The sequence below is a fragment of the Notamacropus eugenii genome, chromosome 5 (genome assembly GCF_028372415.1).
Source record: "Notamacropus eugenii isolate mMacEug1 chromosome 5, mMacEug1.pri_v2, whole genome shotgun sequence".
Taxonomy (NCBI): Eukaryota; Metazoa; Chordata; class Mammalia; order Diprotodontia; family Macropodidae; genus Notamacropus; species Notamacropus eugenii.
Window position 1 is genome coordinate 8,544,784 of NC_092876.1, and position 23,933 is coordinate 8,568,716.

At 43.0% G+C, this 23,933-nt stretch overlaps 1 protein-coding gene and 1 long non-coding RNA gene across 2 annotated transcripts; one reads left to right on the forward strand and one right to left on the reverse strand.

The window, feature by feature from the left end:
* The first annotated feature begins 24 nt into the window (after positions 1-24).
* On the forward strand, positions 25-19,573 carry LOC140503260 (uncharacterized). Its single transcript, XM_072607062.1, is given in 6 exon segments — positions 25-132; positions 3,757-3,847; positions 14,323-14,449; positions 15,226-15,321; positions 16,311-18,707; positions 18,710-19,573. Coding segments are annotated over 6 exon segments (2,859 nt in total). The 5' UTR covers position 25; the 3' UTR covers positions 18,751-19,573.
* Positions 19,574-21,547: 1,974 nt separating this feature from the next.
* Positions 21,548-23,169, reverse strand: LOC140503266 (uncharacterized). The gene is made up of 2 exons (XR_011966761.1): positions 22,102-23,169; positions 21,548-21,616 (listed from the first exon to the last, which is right to left on the reverse strand). It is a non-coding gene; the product is annotated as an uncharacterized lncRNA (long non-coding RNA).
* Positions 23,170-23,933: the final 764 nt, after the last annotated feature.

The following is a 23,933-nucleotide window of genomic DNA, read 5'->3' on the forward strand; positions in this document are numbered from 1 at the left end:
GCCCCGCCCTTCCCGCCAGGCTCCAATGAGCTTCCGGAATTTCAGGCGTCGCTGTGCGCAGACGCGCTTCAAGGGGAGATCGGAAGTTGTCTTCTTTTCCGGCTCGCTTCGTGGGTCCGCTCTGCTGCCCAGGTGAGAGGCGGAGGTTGGGGGTGGATTTTCGCGGAGTCTCCGCGCGTACCAACGCGGGTGTGCGGGCTGCCCTGCGAATTTCTCCGCGTGGGTACGCTGTCTGCGAGGGGCTGTGTCCTCCCCGTGGGGACTTCGTGAGTCGCTGAATGCGACCTGAGGGGGCGCAGAACGTGCGTGGAGAGAGTGCGCGCATGCTCCGACTCGAGCGGTGTCGTTGTCCGTGGTCCTGGCCAAGTCACGTGCGCGTCGCAGCGAGCCGCCTCCCGCGCTCCTGGCCTCCCCCAGGGCTACGTGGTGGGCTTCCAGTGAGATCCAGCCCCTCCTTTTCTAGGGAAGAATAGCGAGCCTTTCTGTAGCGCTGTGAGGCCTGCAGAGTGCGTCCACCTTGGTGAAGAGGTCAGCCCTGGCTGGGGGGAGACGACCCCTGTGTGACTGCTGGACATCTCCGTATCAGTGTCCGTACATATCTCTAATTCTGCGTAGGCAGAGAAAGAAGGCTCTAGGGGAGACATAGAGCTCTGCATCTGGAGCGAGGACGGTCCGGGTTCGCCTCCGGCTTTGAACATCTCTCAGCAGTGTGACCCTGAGAAAGTCTCTTGTCCTTTGTCTGCCTTGGTTTTCCCATTTTTAAAGCGGGGCTCATAATAGGGGCTTCCTTGCAGGGGGTTGTGAGGATCAAATATGTATTTCCCTTTGTAAACCTTTGAGGGCATGATGAGTGTAAAGTATTATATATGCCTATGTGTACATATATACTGTATAGAAATATATATCTGTAAAACGTAAAATATACCTGTTGAATGTAATATATAAAGTAAGTACAAACTTTATGACAAGGTAAGAGCTCACTACGATGCATTATCTTATGAGCTTCATATAAATAGCCAACTGGTGGTACTTATGCTTGTTGATATAGGCATGTTGATCCCCCCAAAAAATCTCAGTTAAATCCTGCCGGTTGAATCCACTCTCAATGGTGTAGTTTAGGGAATCCGAAACTGGAGTCAATGAACTTAGTTTTAAAAATATTTTGATGACAGTGTTTCAGTAATAGTTTTTATTGTAAACCAAGATACTCACTTTTATGCATTTTAAAACAAGATTCTGAGAAGAGCTTTCACTGCAGTTGCCAAAGGGGTCCGTATCACAAAGAAATGTTTGTGGAGTGCAGCTGCAGGGGACATGTTTCTTAGACTGTGAGGCCTCACCTGCCTTTCCCATCTCTTGGGCTTATATAATTCCCTCTATCTTTTGTTGTGTACACAAAAAGTATAGACTAGGGCAGGGAATCTAATTATTTTGTGACCTTTGGTAGTCAGGTGAAACTTTTGGAATTCTTTCTTTTAATATTATACAGAAATTAATAATTGAAATAATCATAAAATTTCAGTTAGATTAGAGTTAGAGTGATCTGTGTACCCCAGGACTAGGGGAGAAGGTCACATTGTTCTCAGGAAGTAGTTGTTGTTCAGTTATTTTTCAGTCATGTCGTACTCTTTGTGGCTCTATTTGGGATTTTCTTGGCAAAGATAGTGGAATGGTTTGCCATTTCCTTCTCCTGCTCATATTACAGATGGAGAAACTGAGGCAAAACAGGGTTTACCTGATTCGCCCAGGGTCATATAGCTAGTATCTGAGGCAAGATTTGAACCCAGGAAGATGAGTCAGCACTCTATCCACTCTCCCATCTCCTCATTAAATTGAGGATTTTGGAGACCAGAGATGGGCCCCTGAAACATCCCTGTCTTGCAGCCAGCTTTTTTCCTTTTCTCTCTTGTGGCTGTGAAAAATGCACTCTACAAAGCCTGGGTAGGGAGACCAATTTCCAATGGCTATTCCTGGGCAAGATTGGGGAAGGAGGGACAGCCCATTCATTGCACCCCCTCACCAGTCCTTGTCTTTGCAGGCTTTTGCCATACTCTGAAAAGACAGTGGCAGTTGGCGTGGTATTTGGAAAAATGTTTTTCACTTGCATCATGGCATTTTGTTGAGAATTTTTCAAGTGATTAACAGTTTGTTAGTCCAATGTTAGCAATGTTAGCCAGGTGCTCCAGTGAGTAGAGCCCTGAACTTGGAATAAGGAAGATCTACCCACAGACACTTAGTCGTTGTGTGCAAGTCACTTAGCCTCTTTGCCTTAGTTTTCTTAACAGTGAAAGGAATAGTAATAAAGGCACTTAACTTGCAAGGTTTGTTCAGAGGACCAAGTGTGACAATATTTATAAATCACTTAGCACAGTGCATGGTACTGAGAAAAATGATACTTTTCTTTTTCTGTTAATAACCAGCTTTGTATACAGGACCTAAAGATCCTCTTTTTTTATTAGTAGCCAGGTATTATTAGGTTAGTTATTAATAGCATTTTAACTTTTTATTCCTCATTCAAAGCCCAGTGCTTGTGTGGGACAGGGCTGATAATGAGGCTGTTGTCCTCTGTCTTGGCTGGCACTGCGCCCACTGGGAGAATTTATCTCTGATTAAAGGTGAAATAGAATTTAATCTACATGAAGTAGGGCTCATTATTCAACTCTGGGAGGACTGGGTGGAGAATTGATTCTTTTGTGTAGGTTGCTGGAGGCAAAGTGATCTGTGTTCAGAGTCCCCCTAGCCCCTCTTTAGAAAAAGCCACCTCATTATAATATTCATTCTCTCATTAATTGTTAACCAAGCAGAGTTGATTTTCACCCTCAGGGACACCACCTTTTCCAAAGGTATTTAAACCTGTAGAGACCTCCGTGTAGGGTCTTCGGTTACTACTAAGAAAACCGCAGACCTCAAATTGTGGGTTTTTTTGACTAGTCTAATTAATAAATTGATTATTAATTACCCAAAACTATGTCTCTCAGACTTTTCATTAGGTGCTACATAGTTGCTAGCCATTACTAGTTATAACTTTTTTTAAAGTAATAGATTTACGGGACTTGTCCTGAGTCCCAGTTAGTGTCCCAGGCTGACTTTCCTGCCTCCAGGGCTTGTGCTCCATCCACTTGTGCCACCTAGCTGTCCCTATGGCTATTATTTTTGAGAAGCTTGTTTTCACAGTTAGGTGATTATTAATTAAAGAGGAAGCTAAGTTAGACAGTGATTAGAGCTCTGGGCTTGAAGTCAGGGTGTTCTGGGTTCATTTTCAGCCTCATTCACTTCCTGGCTTTGTGACCCTGGGGAAATCACTTGGCCTCTGATTGCCTTAGTTTCCCCATCTGTAACATGAGGATGGATAATAATTGTGTCTGCCTCTCACGGTGGTGGTGAGATGGAAGCAAAATCATTGTAAAGTGCTTTCCTAACTATAATGTTGTGTATAAATTCTGATTACGAGTATTTTAATGATTATATGATGGTTATCGAGTGAGGAACAAGTCTATGAATCCCCATTTACTGGGCCACAGTATTATTGTTTGGGCTCTGATGCAAGCACAGAGACTGGGTCAGGGTCTCAGGCTCTAGAGTCTATATCCTTAATCTTTCCGTGCAGTGCCATGGTTGCTCAGGGGAGCCCTTTGACCTCTCTTTGTGTAGAGATCATGGGGATCATCCTTCTTGGTTGTCTGGAGATTTCCAAGTTGCTGAGTCTGGAATACACATCAGAATTGATTTCCCTCATGGCCTCTTTTCTCCCCTCAGCTTTGCCTTCTCAAGCCCCTTCCATTTTCCAGAAAGGAGCACAGAGAAGGAGGAAGGAATGACCTCTGATCTCCTGCCAGACAGAGCCCAGGTGAGTTGGATTTTTTCTCTCTCCTAAATGCTGCATTGTTTCTTAGAGTAGAGTAGACCCTTACCTTTGGTCTCTTCCCAACCATGTGGAAGCACCAGAGCCCCAGATTTTCTCACCTAGAAAATGAGCCTTTTCAGACAGAGGATGTCAGGTTGATAAATGGTGAGAAAAGAACAGCAGTGGACAGTAGATCGCCCTGCCCCACCCTCATATTTGGTGCAGGAAGAAACAGCCCCAGAGATTAATTCTGTTGCCTGTTCTCAGAAAGAGAAGTCTTTTCTTTAAAAAAAAATGATTGATTGCACAGATTAGTGTGAATCATGAGTCCCTTGAAGTGGTGGCGCCTGTTTAATTTGTACAGTTATTTTAAGCCATATGTGGTTGGAAATCCTTCTCCCTTTTCCCCTCTTCCTTTTTTCTTCTTCCTCATTATTATTATTCCATAATGTTTCATTTATTCCGTTTCTCCTTGACTTTTTCTAATTAAGTCAAGGTATCTCTATAGCCCTTAATAAAAATCTTAAACATTTTAAGATACCAAAAAAGATGATTATTAATTAAATGTTTGGTTCTTATTCCAGCTAGGCTCTTATTCTTGATAAAAATGAATACAAAAGTATTTATTTACACATTTAACTGAAACAAAAACGTATAAAAGTCAAACAATGTAAGCAGAATTTCCTTTCTGAAAATTTTAGGGTTCATGCGAGGAATTGTTGGAGACAGTAGAGGTAAACAGGATCTTCTCTCCATTTTTCCCACCATTTAGAAATAAATACTTTGGAACTGGGTTGATTTTCTGGTGATCAGTTGGTTACATGAGTAAAAAGAAAACTAGCACAGATCTTCAATATCTAGAATTAGATTCATTGAAGGGTATCTGAAGTCACAAATAACTGGGCCATTGAGGAAGAGAATATGGCCGCTGCTTGAAAACAAATACCCTTAGGTGCTTCTGAAAAGTAACAACAAAGCTTAGAAAGCACGGCCAAAAGAAACAGTGGAGCTCCCGCACTAATGGGAATAATAACACCTGGGTGCCACAAGGAAACTTCCTGCTATGTACTCTCCCAGGGAGTACAGGAACAGCTGGGGTGGGTGGGGAGGGTTGTGTCTCACTTATTGGCTGGAAGAAGAGATTTGAGTGGAGTCTTGAAGGAGGCCAGGGAAGCTATGAGGTGAGGAGGGCGGGCTTTCTAGGTCTGGGAGAGGGGAAGGACACAGCCAGTTCAAAGGTAGAGAGGTGAGAGATGGAGGAATGTGTGTGTGGGCGGGGAGGGGGGTGAGGCCCATATGACTGAATCATAGAGTGTATGGAGGACAGAGCACTTCTTCAGCATTCTGTATGCCTACTTTCCTCATCCCTTTCAAATCTGAGAATGATGTCTATACATATGGAGGGTATCTTCATGAACATTTAAAAAATCAGGAATATTAAACACATCAATTATTGATGAAAACACAATAGAAAATATCAGTGAATTGGATTTGGAGAAAGGATAGAACTTAAATGGAAATGAAATAACTTAATCTTAAAGAATCGGTGGGTAAGAAAATGAATTGTAGAAACAATAGATGGTTTTGTCAAAACAATTAAGAAAATGATTACTAAAACTAGTAGGACGTTGATAAAGTATCCTTGGGGAATTGTATATGTTAAGCACTCTTCATTAATCAAAGAAAGAAAGAACAGGTTAATGAATTCATGTAGTTTCAAAAAATATAAAAAGAATAACAGCTAGAAATACAACAGGTTAAAAAAACAAACCAAAGCTGTTACAGAGAAAAATCACAGAAGAAATCTGGACCAAGGCTCTGGGTCAGGAGCAGGACCGCTGAGCTTTGCTTTTTGCAGTTATGATACAGTTAAAAGGTGTCAAAAGTAGGATGTAGGATTGAATCATTTTGTTTCATATTGGTGGAGAGGATCAGGACGTTTCCCAAATCTGGGAACTGTTGGGAGGAAGGGAGAGTAGCTTTGTGATTTCCTTGAATTTGAATGACTTACAGGAAGTTAAACTTAACTTCATAAAATGGTGGATGAGGGCAAAATGCAGTTGTTGTAGTTTCATGGTATGTTGTGGGGGTTGTCTCAGACCATCTCCAGTGTAAGCAAAGGCATTTTTTGAGAGTAACACCTCTCTGCAGGCAGAGTTTCAAGGTGGAACTGGCAACTTCAGTAAGAAAAGACAGTTAATTTTATAGTGTAATGATGCTGATTACACAACAGATTAGGAAAAATAAAATGACAGGATGGATTTGTTAAAGGATTAGGTAATAGGGGAGGGGTCCCAGCCTTGGTGCAACTGTATATGAGATTACCCACAATGCATACAGAAAAGCTCATGGGGAGGGGGCATGTATGTATGGTTATGATATCATAACAAGTCTGTCATAAGTTCACCTAAAGACTAGCTTTTGCCATTACTGCAAAGGTTCCTACTCAGGGAAAGTCAGTTCTATTATTTTGGGATCCACATCTTGCTCTGGCATCCTGGTGGTGCTGCTTTCTGATTGGCTTGCAATTGTGATCCTGTCTGAGATTAGATGGGTGTGGTTGTGGTTGAGTGCATGGACATACGTGCTGTTTCTGTAAGAAATATGAGGAATGGGGTTGGGGGCAGTGGCTGGGATTCTATGACGTGGACATGCCTGCTATTATAGTGGGGTATGAGTCCATGGACACGCCTGCTGTTCTAGCTAGGCAGTGAGACCTACATGAGCAAGTTAGGGTATTGATTGGGGGTGGGAGGGCAGTGGCTAGATAGGGACAGTGAGCCTGTTATTCAGTGAGGCCTGTGATTGATCCTGCAGGCTTGTGGTGCGGTTAAAGCCAGGCTGTGTGGTCAGATCAGGACAGGCCTGCCAATCAGGGAGGCCTGTAAGGAACTTAGAATATTAGGGCTGGGGGCAGCTTTATTACAATTCCATCAGTTACTGAAACTGTTTTCATGTAATACAACTTAATCAAAAGACCAGTTTTGAAAATCAAGGACAAGTAAAAGTGGGAGAAAAATCCAACTCAAAATACAAATGTGGAACAACCAAAAAAAAGTCACTCTTTTTAAAAAAAACAAATTGCCAAAATTAAAAAACAATCCTTAGAAATTATAAAATTTGAGAAATTATATGGAAGCAAAATATGCTACCTTAAATGAAATAGATAAATATTTATAGAAATATATCTCCCAGTTGTAGAACACTATTTTTAAAAAACCAATATAATAAAAAAAGAAACTGAGCAAACTAAAGAATATTTCCCCAGAAACAGATAAATGTGCAAGTGAATTTTAACTCACCTTCAAAAAACATTCAACTAACCGTTCAGTGTAGGCTTACATAAATGAGTATGGCCAACGTGTTGATCTGTTTTGCTTTAGTGTAGTTATTTGTTAGATGGGTGAGCTTTTATCTGAGGAGAGGAGAGTTGGGATAATGATACCAAAAAGAATTTCTTCCCTGTATTATTATGAACAATATTAGTTATAAGTAATGGTAATACTTCTGTAGCAGTTTTGGGTTTGCAAGCACTTTACATACCTTGTCTCATTGATCTATGTCTCTCTGGAACTTTGAGCTTTGAACTGTCTCAAACTCATTCTCCAACTGCTGGGTGGGTTGTCCAGTAAATGCTACCTGATGCTAGAATGCTGTCAGTGAGGGGTTGTTGACTTGGTGTCAATAGTTCCCTGAGGAGCTTAAGGATAGATTTCAAGGAATCTGTGAACTTGGATCAGAAAACCCCATATCTTTATGTTTACTAAGCTCTACCTCAAAGTTAGCATTTCCTTCAATTATTTAAAGACATAATTCTCACCTTAAGCCAACCTGAAGTGTCCATGACAACAAAAGATTAAGAAAACTCTTGCTATAGGTGAACTTAAGGAAGAACATGAAATTGTCTGTGTGCTCTCCCATCTTAAGTTAGGCATGTAGTAAATGGCTCCTCAACAAATATGTGATAAAACACACTGAAACCCTCAGTACTGTGAGAACCAGTTCTTCTACATTCTGTTGCCTTCGTTTCCGTCTTCTTGGTCTGTAAAAGTAGAAGAAGAAGGCTCAGATTGAATCCGGCTCAGACTCTGTCTAGCTGAGACTGTCTAGCTGAGATTCTATCTGGCACACTAGTCAATAAAAACATCATAAATGCTTAGGCTCTTTAAGAGTCAACCCAATATGGCAAACCTTTAATAAACTTTGTTTTACTTTGGCTGGAAGAAGTCTTGAGTCGATTCATTCAGCAGGACCTGGCATGTCTGTATTTTGGGGTCCCAAGCACCCCAAACCTCAGTATGGTTCCCAGACCGGGAATCACTGCTAATCTCAAGTTCTTCTCCAGTCAAGACTAGAAGGTATGTAAGACTCCCCCTCTCCTTATTCCCTTCTCCTTTTCCAAGTACCTTGGAAGCAATTTTTTTTCGGGCCTGACAGCTAGTAGATCAGATTGCTAAGAGGCTGTCTGGTCCAGGTTCTTGGTCAAGTGGACCTATGGCTATGGACCTAGGTGTACTTCCTGAAGCAAGAAGATAGGGACAGAGGCCTTGTTTGGAAGTGTATGCCAGACTCTTTCAATTCTCTCCGAGATAGGGATTTGGGAAAGCTTCAGGTACGTTTAGGTGGTTTTTTTTTTGGTCTTGTTTTGTTTGATTTGTTTTTCAAGCCTTACTCCCAGATCTTCCTTTACGGAGGAAAGGGCTTCCAGCCCCCATGCCTATAATGGTTCACTCACTCCTTCGCAGTTCCCAAGTTTGCTTTTGGGTTGTCTTTTACAAAATTGGGAAAAATTTAGTTTCTCTAAAGAACTTAAAAAGAAAAAGCTCGTGTTCTTTTGCAACAATATTTGGCCTCAGTATTGCCTAGAGGGCCGCAAAGCATGGCCTGTCTTGGGGACTTTAAAAATTTATATTCTTTTGCAGTTTGAATTATACTGCCACCAAAAAGGAAAATGGATAGAAGTTTCCTACATAATGGCCTTTGTTGAGCTCTCTCAGAAGCCTGTTCTCAGGAAAGATTGTGAAATGCTTGTAGCTAGAACTGTCCCTAAAAGTGGTAATGAGGGTCAACCAGACATTTTTGATGACCCTCTTCTAATGGCCCCCGAGGCTTCGGCCCCCTCCACTCCCCAGGCCTCAGCCATGGGTCTTGCTGAGGTGCCTCCCTCTTCAGCCCCTCTCCAAGGTTACTCCCACTGAGGTGTCAGGCCCCATCCCCACAGCAGTCTCTGGGGCATCTCCCTCTCTGACCCATCTTCCTGTCCTCCCGGCAGCTGCTCTTTCCCATTGCCAGGTAAATCCCCCAGCCTTGTAGCCTAATCCAATTCAGGCAGCATTCCCCAGCCCCTCCCACACAGGAAGGGGGACTTCCTATCTCTTCCCAGGCCCCTTCAAGAATTTTTCCCCAAGAGAAGTGCCTGCCTCTAGTGGGACAGTTAGAGTGCATGTCCCATTCTCCATCTCAGGCCTCACTCAGGTCAGACAGAAACTGGGGAGATACTCGGATGACCCCACTAGGTTTACTGAGGGTTTTAAGGATGTATCCCTACAATTCGAGCTTTCTTGGGGTGATCTGCATCTCCTCTTCTCTATCTGTTGTACCACTGAGGAGAAAAGAAGGATCTGGGCATAAGCTCAGAAGTTTGGAGATAGTTTGGCTAGCAGTAACCCCACAAAATACCCCCCAGGAGCAGCTGCTGTTCCCACTAGTGACCCAGTATGGAATTATCAGAAGAGTGAGAGTAGGGGAAAGCAAGACCACATGGTAGTTTGCCTGCTAGAAGGCCTGAGATCTGCATTTCAAAGGCAAGTAAATTTTCAGAAAATTAGAGAGATTACTCAGGGAGAAAAGGAAAACCCTGCCCTTTTTCAAGACCGGCTAGTAGAAGCTATTAAAAACGTACAAATTTGGATCCTGACTCTATAGAAGGGGCAGTAGTTCTTAGCATGTATTTTATTAATCATTTGGCTCCAGATATTAGGAGGAAACTGCAGAAGTTGACAGTGGGGTCCCAGACACCTCAGGCCCAATTACAGAAGATAGCCTTTGAAGTCATTAACAACAGAGGCCTCATTGCAGCAAAGGAAAGAGAACATGCTCAATTCTTGGCTGTTGCCATGGCCAGGAAAAGATCCGGGGAGTACCTCTCCAGGGCACTCCTTTGGAGGAAGCCTGGCTACTTGGGCAGTGGGGAACCTGTTTTTGATGCCACAAGGAGGGTCGCTGGTCCAATGAGTGCCCCTCCAGGGCGCCCCCCAGAGGGAGCCCCAGGAACAGACACCTGTGGAGCCAGGCCCATGTGACCAGGAGGGACATTGGAGGAAGGATTGTCCCTCAGGTTGGAAAAGTGGTTGAGCCACTCCCCAGTACCCTGTCCTCCAGTCTTCTCAAGACTTGGAATGACAAGAAAGCCTGGGTGCTGACAGCGCTCCCACTTTCTCCACCTCTCACCAATCCCTGGGCAAAACCTGAGGCTGAAGGTAAGGTTACCCACTTTAACATGGCTAAGTTCTCTGCTTTAACCAGTTCCTGGGGCGCTACCCTCCCATTGACTCATCGGGTCATAATCATGGAAAGGGATATTAAGGGATGCCTCCAGACATACCTCCTCCCCAGCCTAGTTGAGGATCTGTTGTTTAAATGCTCCTTCCTTATGATCTCATCTTGCCCTACCCCCTTGTTGGGAAGAGACCCAATGGTGAAATTGGGGAGTCAGTTTTCTCTAGTTAAACCTCCCATTTCCCTTTCCCTTCTGTTTACCACATCTCCCCATGTTTGCTTGAAAGTGTGGGAGACCAGCCAATTGTTTGGAATCTGGGAATTCCTAGGCTTGCTACTTCTGCCACCTCAGACTTGTTTGCCTCCCAGACCCTAAAGTGTTCCCCCATTGCAGTCAATGTACAATTAAGCCCAAGGCCTGAGAAGGACTGCAACCATTAATTGCTATACAAAGCACTGATTCACTCCCTGTAGAGTGAGACCCGAAGCAGGATAAAGCTTTTGAGACTTTGAAAACTAAATTGACCACCACTCCAGTATTAGCTCCATCCAATTTAGAAAAACCTTTCACTCGGTATGTTGATGAAAGGGGAGGACAGGCTTTGGGAGTCATAACCCATTCCTTAGCACCTGACCCCAGGCCAGTTGATTTTGTTTTTCTTTTTAACAATTACATGGTTTTATTTTTCCTGGTTATAGTCATCCAACTATAGGGTGTATGTTTTTGAAAAATAAAGGAAAAGGTCCAAAATAAGTGTTTTCTTCTCTGCAGGAAAATAAAGCTTATAAAGACACTGGGTCATTGTTCCAATACTGGATGGATGTGGGCAGGGTGGTTGTGTTCCATTTGGTTAACCCTGGAGTTTTTGAGATGTCTAGAGGTAGCAGAAGGGAAGGTAACTGAGATGTACATTAAGTGATTTTCCATCTATGAGTCCACGAAGGCATTGGTTCATGTATTGTGATCTTGTGTTCTTCCACTTGTTGCTGAAGACTATCCATTTCTTGCCTTACACATATCCAGGAGATAGCCCATCCTTCCAGTGTTGGTCAGTAAATGATCTATGTTTGGCACTGGCTGAGATTCCACAGTGGTTTCCTCCTGAACTGTTGTAAGAGGCTGTTCTGCACCTTCTTCTCTGAAAAACCAGTCATGATGTTGGATAAGGGTTTCTACAATTTTGCACTGGTCAGGCATATGAGCCACCATATGTATCATGTTATCTTCTGATGTTCTCAGAAGGGTTGGACTAAAAACAATGGCTAGATTTCTTGGTTCCATCTTGTTTTTTTCTGAACTTTCTTTTACTGTCTTCAGATGTGCAGAGAGAAACTTAAGGGTTTCATAATGATGTTCAGGCAAATCACGAATTAGTCTTTTTAATGTTTTTAGACACTCTAGGGGATCTTCTTTTTGATCTACTTCAATAAAGTCTGCATATTTATCACTTGTTAGGAGAGGCACGGGAAGTTTTCTGAAGAATGATTTCAGTAAGCTTGTAATCCCCTTCAAGTCTCGCCATTTATCATCCTTGTATATCAATATCAGCCATTCCTTTGTTGAGTTCTTCGTGAATACTTGAGATAGCAACATTATTTCCAGGTACTCTGTAAATACTTGTATATTCAAGTCCTCGTTCTTCAACTAATTTGCAGCATATGTCAACCATTAGTGGAATATACCAATTGGTATGAGCTGGGGGGCAGTCTTCCAGTCTGAAACCAAGGGTGGCTACAGCAGTTGACTTTTTCTCAAATGTTTTCCTCATGTTTGGAATGAGTTTTCTCCATGTACCTTTGTATTTTGGAGGACTGGAGTCATCTCATCAGACTACTATATTCCTTTATCCTCCTGCTGATGAAGTCTCTGCTAGTGACTCCAGCATCCTCCTTATCAGTGACAAGTAGTCAGAAATGGAGCCATCCTTCCTTGGCAACATCAGTAAATACCTCTGAAGAGGAATTTTTTTCTGGACCCAGAGTCTTCAGAAGATTTTTGTCTGCCTAAGACCTTGATTCCCTTCAAGATAGATACATACTTAAAAGACGTTTGGCTTGTTGTCTGTAATCCTCCAGGCCTGCATCATATGATTTTGACCTCTCAGTTTTTTGAGTTGCACTGGCCATATATAATGGGCCCAAAAGATCCAAGATCGCATGATAGCTGACATGGACTCAAAAGAGCTAAATTTGTAAGGCTGGGAGAAATCGTTGCTAAAGTGGGTACATGGGAGGTAGATGCCAAAATGACAGCAGAAGCAGGAATGTGTGCAGTGTCATGATCTGTAATGGGCTGGTTGGCTCATCTTCTTAAAGAATGTTGCATGTGCCATTTCATCTCCATTTAATGTTCTTAAGAGGAACATTGGCCAACATGAGGCATTCGTCTGAAATCCCAGAGGACGTTGAAGCATGCCTCCTTTCTTTTCACATGTTCCAATAGGCTGTATGTCTGAAGAAGCTGCAAGCCTCTAAAAGTCATTTGTATTGTCACTGTCATCCAGTCGCAATCATAATCTGGTACCAGTAATTCCAGTGATTGTGGCATTACAGATAGAAGTGGCGTTCCATGGGTCATGTGCTTCCAATTTCATGCCAACTTTGAAATCCTCAGGAGGTGGAATCATGAACTGTCTGAAACACTCTGGTGGAGCAGCTAAAATGTTTTTCCAAATAAAGACTTCCCGACAGAAGCCCTCAGTCGATGGCAACACTAGCCAGAGGATACCTGACTCCCCACTCCTGCTGAAGCTCCATGGACGTAATGCAAGTGCAGCCAAGCCTTCTGTCTCCCACCTGAGAGGCGCTCCCCAAAGACCCAGGAAGTGCATCCTCGCACCGCACGAGGAGTAACCTGGCAAAGCAAAGGTTTCATCAAGTTCTCCACTGTACACCAAAGATCTGTGTCCTCAAGGCCCCGGGACCCCGATTTCAGAACATCATGCATGATGCATGCATCCTGCCCCCCTCACAGCAAGGGTGGGCAGCAGTGCCCTCGAGTGCCCCCCTCCACCAGTGGTCCAAGGGCAAGTGTGGGGCCCCCAGCCTGATGTTTTTATTTACTCAAAATATGTTTTTCTTGTTCTACGTGCCCATAGGGCACGTAGGAGATATCTGACAGCAAAAAACTCCCCATCAAACCTGCCCATCTATGTTTTGACCTTGCCATAGTCATCTTTAATTTTCTCCAGGGAAGTTGTGTTTTATGCCAGGGAAATTGTCTTTTCTTTATACTCCTTTTGTGCCTGTTTGGTCTGTGTTTGCCTAACCTCCTTGCTAGGTTTGCCTTTTCCAGAGTGCAAGCGATCAGCTTCCAGATGACAACTCAGGCTGTCTACCCCTTGAACAGGACCCATGGAGGCAGGGACAGCTCTACACCCCTTCCCAGCAGGAAGCAGTTTCAGAAGCTGAGAACTTCGCCCTTAGCCCCCCAAAAATTTGGGTCCCATATGTTTAGGGGGAAATAATGGGGTTCAGATGGAGTTCAGTTTCCTGAACTCCCTCTGAATGTTCCAGCTTAATCTGGCTTTTCATATTCATATCTGCTGCCCTTGGCCTAGCCTGGCCCTCTATTGTCTGTTACCTCTGGATTGCCCCCACCCAAGCCCTGCAGTGTCTGATACCTCCCAGTTACCTCTAGCTGTTTCCCACCCTTGATTACATCACTAGTTACCCCAGTCTCATCAAGATCCTCCTTAGACACTCCTCCCAGACTACTAGACCACCTCTAGTAGTGGTCTACTACTAGATCTTTCCCACTGTCCTTCTATATGTAAATTCCATCTTGCCTCCATTAAGGTGCTCAGATTTAATCCAGCTCTGACTAACTGGGATTGTATCTGGCCTGCTTGTCAAACAAGCATCACAAATGCTTAGGCTCCTTAAGAGTCATCCCAACATGGTGAACATTTCATAAACTTTATTTCACTTTGGCTGAAAAAAAAATTTAGGAGAAGCAATCATCTGTGTTACTCTTTCAGGAATTGATAACATTCAAGGATGTGGCTGTGGACTTTACTCAAGAAGAATGGGGACAACTGAACCCAGCACAGAGGGGCCTGTACAGGGAAGTGATGCTGGAGAATTACAGGAACCTGGCTTCTTTGCGTAAGGATGACTTTGCTCTGTACAAAAATCCGTCTATTGTGGTGTCTTTGTATTAGCATTTGTTTGTGATTTGGAATGTCTGTAAAGCTGAACTTGGTGTTTAATAGCTGGGCTTGCTGCTCAGGAATATAGAGAATTAGATGTAATGTGGGGATTTGCTCAGTCATTCAAATCATTCAAAACTAAAAAATGTTCTATTGCTGTTTTTTTTTTAAATAACAGCTTTGGGCATCCCTGAAAGTACACCTTCTCATCCTCTTCCCTCACATGAAATATCCTATCCTAAGCTCTCAGATGACACAAGTTGAAGGCATCAAATGTTCCTAGAATTTTGGCAAAAAGTTTTTCAAATGAATTCCTTTTCCTTGTGAGCCAAATCACCTCTGTGGATCATCCCCCAAAAATGTGAAGAATAAAAAGACAGAAGTGCTTTGTACTCTACTTTGGAGTTTCTAGTACTGTCTCTTTTCATGGAACAAATAAGGATGAGGATTTACTTGAAAGAAGTGATATCTGTGGTTAGTTTGGTGTATCTGTTAGGGCTAGTTTTCCCTAAAGAAGGGAGTTTAATCCTATAATCAAACTAAAAATAAATCCAAATAGTACTGACTGATTTAAAGGATCTCCCTTTTCACTGGATATGTTGTAGATGGAACTGAGTATGATATAAATTAGCTGGCCTTTTTGGTCCTTTCCAGCTCTGAGAATCTGTGTTGCTCAGAATTTTAAATTGGGCCTAAGTTCCTAATGATTTCCATATCTTTTCACATGATCAGGATTGACAGTTTTTAAACCACATGTGATATCCCAGCTGGAGCAAGGGGAAGGACCCTGGATATCAGAGACAGAAGTCCCACATGTCATTTGTCCAGGTGTGTAAGTGAAGACCAGGCTGATGAGATTCATTCCAAACAGTAATTGAGCTACTCAGTTGAACACTTTTGAAATGGAAAGAATCTCTTCTCAAGGAAACCTGGGTTGGTTGAGAAGGAAAGTCTTAGGTTACTAAAGGACTACTAGGAGGAATGTCCTTTATGTACCTTCATTTTTTTTTTTAATCCCATGAAAGTAAAGCTTATTGCCTAGAAGTTTCTTATAAGGCAAAACAGGTAGCATGGGGCTTGATTGTGGGAGCCTTTGAGTGCTTCCCCACCTAATTTTGAGATCTTGTAGTTTGGGGCCTGTTGGGAAGAAACTGACCATCTTTAGTCAGGGAAATGAATAAGATGATGATGTTAATGTCATAGAAAAGTTAATGTATGTAGGGTGAGCTGGAAAAAAGGCTAGTGGTGAAGATTACTGTTGTAGTTATTCAGGTATGAGATGATGAAGGCCTGATCCCAAATTTCTTTTACTAACCTCTGTTCATCCTATGATATTTCTCCTCTTCTACTCCACCATACCCTCCCTTTACATATATCTTGGTTTTACATTCCTTCTCTAATAGACACCTGTGGATCAACTGTGCTTATTGGTTTCAGCTGTATTTGAAGGCTTTATGAGACATCTCTCATTTCTTTTTGTAAATAATATTTTATTCCTTCCAATTACATGTAAAGATAGTTTTCAACATTCATTTTGTGTAAAATTTTGAATTCCCAATTTTTCTCCCTGCCTTTGTCACCTTTCTGCTCCTGATATAGGTTATACATGTGCAGCCATGTTAAACATATTTCCACATTATTCATGTTGTGTCCCTCACACATATCTTGGGCTTTAGGTCCCTCTTAACAATGTTTATGTTTATTCTTTGATCCTCACTTTTGCTCATGAGAAGCCAGAATTAAGAACGTTATAAAATTAATTTCCTTTCTTACAACGTAGACAAGAGTGAATTTTGATTGCTTTTTCCCCTCCCCAGATTCCATTACTTTGAAGACAAGGTATGAAAACTTGGACTGGACTCCAAATCCAGTTGTTTCTCTGGGAGAGTCTGCTAAGGAGATAATCACCAAGAATGATCCTTTTATTTCCAAATTGGAAAGAGCATGGGAATGTGATGTCAAGTCAGAGAAGCAGAAGGGCAGCTGGAATAGACAGTCCAAGGAAGTGACAAGAATTCACAGAAAAACTAATGAGTTGAAGGTTTATGAATGTAATACGGTAGGGAGGAGGTTTAGTCTAGTGTCACTCATTGTTCCACCACAGGAACTTCCAACAGGAAAAATTCTGCAGAAATATGATACCCTTGATAAGAACTTCAAAGAGTTTTCAGATCTAAATCAAGACACTAAATTTCCCTCTTCTATTTGTAAGTATAGTAAATGCAAGAAGTCCTTCACTTGTCACTCAGATCCTATTCAGGTTCATGGAATACCTCCTACACAGAGGTCATATGAATGTAATGAATGTGGGAAATCCTTCAGTAGCAACTCAGTCCTTAAAAAGCACTTGAGAGTCCACACAAGAGAGAAACCCTATAACTGTAATGAATGTGGCAAAGCCTTTAAGCTGAAGCACTCTTTTTATGAGCATCAGGAAATCCATTCCCAGAGAAGAGAGAAACCCTATATATGTAGGGACTGTGGGAAAGCCTTCAGTTTTAAGTCTGTACTCTGGATTCATGAGAGAATTCATAGCAGAGAGAAACCCTACAAATGTAATGAATGTGGGAAAACCTTCAAGCATAAGTACTTGCTTACTGAACATCTGAGAATTCATACTGGAGAGAAGCCTTATAATTGTACTGACTGTGGGAAAGCGTTCGCCCATAGGACATCACTATCTTTGCATCAAAAAATTCATGCTGGAGAAAAACCATATAAATGTACTGACTGTGGGAGAGCCTTTGCCTACCGGACAACACTTATTGATCATCGGAGAATTCATACTGGAGAGAAGCCTTTTAAATGTACTGAATGTGGGAAAACATTCAGCCGTAGGTCATCATTTAATGTTCATCAGAAAATTCATACAGGAGAAAAACCATACAAATGTACTAAATGTGGGAAAGCCTTTGCCCACAAGGGAACATTTACTGAGCATCAGATTATTCATACTACAGAGAAACCTTACAAATGTAATGACTGTGGGAAAACTTTTAGCCGGAAAGGCTATCTTACTGACCATCAGAGAATTCATACTGGAGAGAAGCTTTTTAAATGTACTGAATGTGGGAAAGCTTTCAGTCTCAGGCCTTCACTTATTATGCATCGGAAGATTCATACTGGAGAAAAACCATACAAATGTACTGACTGTGGGAAAGCCTTTTTCTACAGGGGAGCATTTAATGAACATCAGAGAATTCATAGTGGAGAGAAGCCTTTTAAATGTCCTGAATGTGGTAAAGCTTTTGCCAGTAGGGGGATACTTAGCAAACACCAGAGAATTCATAGTAGTGTAAAACCCTTTAGTTGTAATGAATGTGGTAAAAGCTTTATTAAGAGGTCCAGTCTTAATAATCATGAGAAGATTCATATTAAAAAGAAGCCTTTAGAACATCCTAAATGTCGGGAAGCATTCTGCTATAATAAATTTCTTACTCTACATGAGACAAATGATACTGATGAAAAAGATTTAGAGTCTAAGGAGTGTGGCAAACTGTTCAGGCACAGCAGCCATCTTACTGTTCACCAGATGATTCACACTGGAGAGAAACCTTTAGAATGTACACAGTGTAAGAAATTTTTCAGCCATAAGGCAGCTTTTAGTCGGCATAAAAAAACTCATACTGGTGAGAAACCTTTTAAGTGTACAGGATGCGCAAAAGCTTTCAGTCTAAGTTCATCTCTTATTCGACATCAGACAATTCATACTGGAGAGAAACCTTTCGAATGCACTCAATGTGGGAAGGCCTTTGCCCTCAGGAGATACCTTGTTGTACATCAGAGAATTCATACTGGAGAGAAACCTTTTGAATGTACTCAGTGTGGGAAAGCTTTCTGCCACCGTTCAAATCTTGTTATACATAAGGGAATTCATAGTGGAGAGAAACCTTTTAAATGTATTCATTGTGGGAAAGCATTCCGCCAAAGGAGGTCTCTTAGTATACATCATAGAATTCATACTGGAGAGAAGCCTTTTGAATGTACTCAGTGTGGGAAAGCCTATACGCTCAAAGGAAACCTTACTGTACATCAGAAAACTCATACTGGATAGAAACTCTTTATATGTCACGAACATGCCTTTAGCAATACCTTACTACGGTGGAGACATTAGAATGTTCATACTGAAAAGAAACCCTTCAGATGTACTGAATGTGGAAAACCTTCAAATAGGAGAATTTAACATCAGAAAATTCACAAAGTAGAAAAAACTTTTTGTGTCCTGAGTGTGGGAAAGCTTTCAATCATGGGATGTAATTTGCTCTATTTCAGAGGATTCATATTGCATCAAAACTGTATAAATGTAATGAATATGGTAAAAAAAAATAACTGTCAGAGGTAATGTCATTCTCCAGAGCTCATATTGCAGAGGAACCATCTAAATGTAATTAACATGAGAAATCCTTCACCAACAGCTCAATCCTTAGGAAATACCAGCTAATTCAGAGAGGGGAACCCAGTAATGGTAATTGATATGGTAAAAGTATCCGTAGTTTTGTTTTGGTCTTTGAGAAGCATCAGAAAATTCATAATTGAGAGAATCCCTCCTAAATGAATGTGGGAAAGCCTTCAGTTGGAGGTGCCATCTTATTGCTTTACTTTTTCTTTCTAGGTGGACTCTCATACATTCAGATGATAAAAATTGTTTTACCTTCCACTGCACTGTAACTAAATAAGCACCATTTTTACCCTTCTACTTTGAGGGAAATTAATATTGTGAATAACAATGTGATCTACGTGATCCATCCTTTGGCTGATTTTGACAGACCCCATTTTTCAAAGACTGGCAGTTTCTGAAAGGCTTGTTTGAAGGAGAATATTCCTGGCTTCCAGGACATCTGCTCATTAACCAACCTGGACTGGGACCCTTGCTTTTGTTTACCCCTTAAACAGAAACCAGCTTGAGCTAAGACTCTCCTCAGGAGGTGACTCTTGTGTCCTTGGTTTTCCTAATCAGAATTTGGGTTAGGGTTAGAATCGGAGGTATTTAGGGTTAGGGTTAGACCGATTCTATCAGGCCAGCGACTCCTTTGTTAATATGTTCTGCAACCTATTAATAAATCATATTGCTTGAAAAATGGCCTTTGTTTACCCTTTTGTGAAATTACGGTGGGGACAACTTCCTGAATTGACATAGCTTTTTATATGTAATACTGCCCTCCCAGCCCTCTTTTACCCATTTTCTAACTTTTAAAATAAAGTATAGCCATCCAAAGATGTATTCCATTCACAGGTACTAGAGAGTGATTGGTAAACTTAGAGGATTACTTGGCTGAAGACTATGAGGCTATAACAAGTTTTAATACTTCAAGTCCAGGTGACTCACTCAGGGAAATCTCCAGTCTCAAGTAAAAGTTGGTAAGAGCCAGGTGAAAGTATCTTGGCTAACAAGCACATAGAAACGGTAACAAAGAATCCCAGAGGAGACCCACCAGATCTGCAGGATATCTTAATATTCCTTTCTGGGTTCTTGGCCTTTTCTTACATATACTGGGCCTAGACATTTTAAAATTCATTTTGTATTACCAATCTCAGTGTAAAATCTCTTTTCTGTATAAATTTTTAGTGGCTTGGAAGTACTCTCTTAATGTACCTCCAATGCTTGCATGACCTCCATTAGAAGCCACTGTCTCCTCCACCTTCCCTACATGTCAGCCTGAAAAGGGAGGTTTCTCTCCTACCCAGAAGCCTTCTCACACTGGTGAGAAGCCTCCATCCCTGAAACTACCCCTTCTGATTGGTTAGGTTCTGCCTAGAACTATTATTTAGGGAGGTGACCAGGATATAGCATGGTCACAGAGTCTCTTCTCTACTTTTTATTCTTCTGACTAGTCTGCCTTGTGCTTGGAAGCCACCCCACCCTTTCCTTCTCTCTCTTATCGATCGTCTTTGTACATTCGAATTTAAGACCCCAGAGGACAAAGACTATGGCTTTTTAAAAAAATGTATTAGTACTCCCAGTCTGTGGCATAATTCCTGAAATATAGTAAACATGAAATGCTTTATCTAGTTCTGCTATGATTAGCAGCTAGATAACAAAATGCCAAAGTGGAGTGAGTACAGGTCATTGGTTATAAAACAGCCTGGCCAACAGTACTGTCTTCAGGAGTAGAAAGTACTCTTCTGCTTTAAAGTCCTTTCTCATTCCTGGAATGAGGAAGAAGCCACTTTGGAGAAGTTGGGCAGTGAGAGGGTTGCTTCATTCCCTAATTTGAGGGTACAGAAGGTGGGAAGCCTCTTTCCAAGAGGGTAATTAGGATGCCTCACTAATTAAGAGTTCTCCAATCTTGTTAATATCCCATTTGTCTTTGTCCTCTTTTCCCCCATCATTCTATTAAACCAGCATAGCAATACCCCCACTGGCAGGGACAGCAGTAGAGTTGATGGTGTCAGGTACTCAGGAGGGAAAAGCTGGGAACCAAGTGAGACAGCTAGCTTCTACTTCTACCCTGATAGTTCCAAGATGGAAGATGTACTCCCCGTGTCAACTGGTACTCCATAGCAAACTGCAACTACTGCCTGGAAGCCTTGACCTCCTGCCTTCTTTCTTCCACAAATCTTCAAAAAGCTATCCCAGATGTCCAAGTTTTTCCAAGATATCACTGATAGTCTCTGAGATCACATCTTCAACATTTCTCCTCTCCTTTGCAATGCAGGCATTATATATGGAGCAGCCATCCAAGATAGGAATTCTGGTTCCCATCCATTGCTTTTACCTCTTTGTATTTTGAAGAGGAGCTTATTTTTTTTTTTTTTTTTAAATCGGACCATTCCTTTTCTTTCTGTTAACCTTGTATTGGCTGGTTAGAGGGGTTGGAGAAAAAGATACATCAACCCACCCTGTAATATTGCATGTATTTTTAAAAACAAATACAAAACAAGAAAAAAATACTAAAAGTAAAATAATGCTAAATAAGAAAGAAAAATATTGCCATATACACAGCAGGACGGGAGAGAGGATTCAAAATATGCAGCAATAAATTTCCATTCCTAGAAAGCCTGTACGATACTCTATTGTGCTGAGAGATGTCCATCTTTTCTTTGCTTCCTTTAAGTTTTCTTGTGTCCTCTGCTGTGCACTTTCTGCTTTGTTCTTTCACCCACTTCTTTCCCCTTCTCCGGGCTACAATTAAACATGGATATACACACATAGTCATATAAACATACATTCATATGCATCTATGTAAGATCATACCGTCATCAGTTATTCTCTGAGGGCGGATAGCCTCTTCGTAAGTCCAAGTCTTTCCATATTTTTCCAAGTCCACCAATTCATTTCCTACGTCACAGCAATATTCCCACCTTATAATGTCTAGTTTTAAATAGTTCAAAACAAAGTTGCTAATTATGGCTGGCAACAGTTTCCCTGTTTTTCTCTTTTGATTAAATCTATTTTAGCCTTAACTTTGTTGGAAATCATGATTACCACCCCTGCTCCTTTTTCCCTAACAAATTCTGCTCCTGATCTTTGTCTGTATCTGTTCTTTTCTATCCCTTCTGACTCCTTTCCTTCTACCTGCTCCCTTGCCCCGCTATTACCTAGCCTACCCCTCCAAGGATTCCCCCCTTTATCCTCCCATTCCCATTCATCCTGTACCCCACGTTTACCTATTCCTTCTCCCTCTCCTTTAAGGATCCCTTCCTTGTCTCCCCGCTCCGTCTCCTCTCAGCGTTTTCTTTCTTTCTGAATTTAGAAGACTTGTATTCTTCTGGACATATGTGTATTGTTCCCTCTTGAAAGGAGGTTTCCAGAACTACCAGTGCTGCTCCCCCATCTGACTCCGCTGTCGGCTCCTCTCGCTCCTTTGTATGAGGTAGCTACTCTTTTTAGCTATTCGTAAGCGGTTTTACTTTCTAAAATCATGCTCAGGTGGGTCCAGCATACACCGAGGTAGAGGCTGCAGGGGCGGGAAGGGGCCCGACGGGGAGCCCGCCTTCATCCCGCCCGTGGGCAGCGTTTGCCCGGCGCTGGACGGGCGTTCCCTCACTGCATCCCCCACCCCCGGGGGTCGGAGCCGTCGGGGGCCCGCCTGCCCTCCCGTCCCCACAGCGGGCCTCGGGGCGGCCGTGGGAACGAACCGCCGGGGAACGTGGGCCTGTCCCCACGGGCCTCGGGGCACAGGGGCGGTGGGGTGCCCCGGCCCCAGGCGGAGGAGGAAAGTGAGCCTCTCTTTCCCTACATCTCGGGTCTTCCTCCTCTTGTTTCCCTCGGTCACATTCTAATTCACACTCTTCGGGCTGGAACCTAAAGGACACCCGCCACCCTGCTCCTGGGAGAATGGCCCGCTCTAAACACTCAGCGCCGCTGAGCCTTCTGGGAAATGGCGTCTGGGGAGCGGGCGGCTCCTGCTCCCCGTCGGGCGCAACGATAGAGAAGACTCCATTTCCCAGAATACACAGAGACCGCACTCAGGCTCCAATGGCCTTAGAGTCGTTTCGGCGTCGCCGTGCGCATGCGCGTTTCAAGGGGAGGCCGGAAGTTCTCCCCTTTCCCGCCTCGGTTCGTGTCCCGCTCTGCTGCCCAGGGGAGAGGCGGAAGTTGAAGTGTGGGTTTTCACGGAGCCTCCGCTCGCAGCAGCAGCAGGGCGGGTGTCTGAGCTGCCCCGCCAATCTCTGTCTCTCCCTACGAGGGGGTGTGTCCACCCTGGGAACGTGCGTGGAGAGCCTGTGCGCATGCTCTGACTCGAGCACTGTCGCTGTCCGCGGTCCTGGCCAAGTCACGTGCCGGGTCGGAGCTAGCGTTTGCTGGGTCCCGACTCGCGGAGCCGCCTCCCCCGCCCCTGGCCTCCCCCAGGGCTTTGTGGTGGGCTTCCAGTGAGATCCAGCCCCTCCTTTTCTAGGGAAGAATAGCGAGCCTTTCTGTAGCGCTTTAAGGCGTGCAGAGTGCGTCCACCTTGGTGAAGAGGTCAGCCCTGGCTGGGGGGAGATGACCCCTGTGTGACTGCTGGACATCTCCGTATCAATGTCCGTACATACCTCTAAGAATATACGTATCTTTATAGATTTCTCTATCTGAATCTATCGTGGTGTAGTCCTGACCTTGGAATCATGAAGGCTGGACTTCCTGGGTTCAAATCTGCCCTCAGATACTTAGTAGCATTATGTTATGTTATGTTATCCTGCATTTGGGGGATGATTTAGCTTAGATGGTCTCTCTGGTCCTTTCCAACTCTGAGTCTGTGGCGCTCGGAATTCTAAACCCCGTCTGTGTTTCTAACAATTTCCATGTCTTTTCACATGATCAGGGCTTCTAGTTTTTAAACCAGATGTGATATCCCAGCTGGAGTGAGGAGAAAGATTGTGGACATCAGAGACAGAAGTCCAACAAGTCATCTGTTCAGCTGTGTAAGTGAATACCAGGCAGATGGGAGTCATTCCAAACAACAATTGAGCTGCAGAGTAGAGCACCTTTGAAAGGGACAGGATCTCTTCTCCACAGG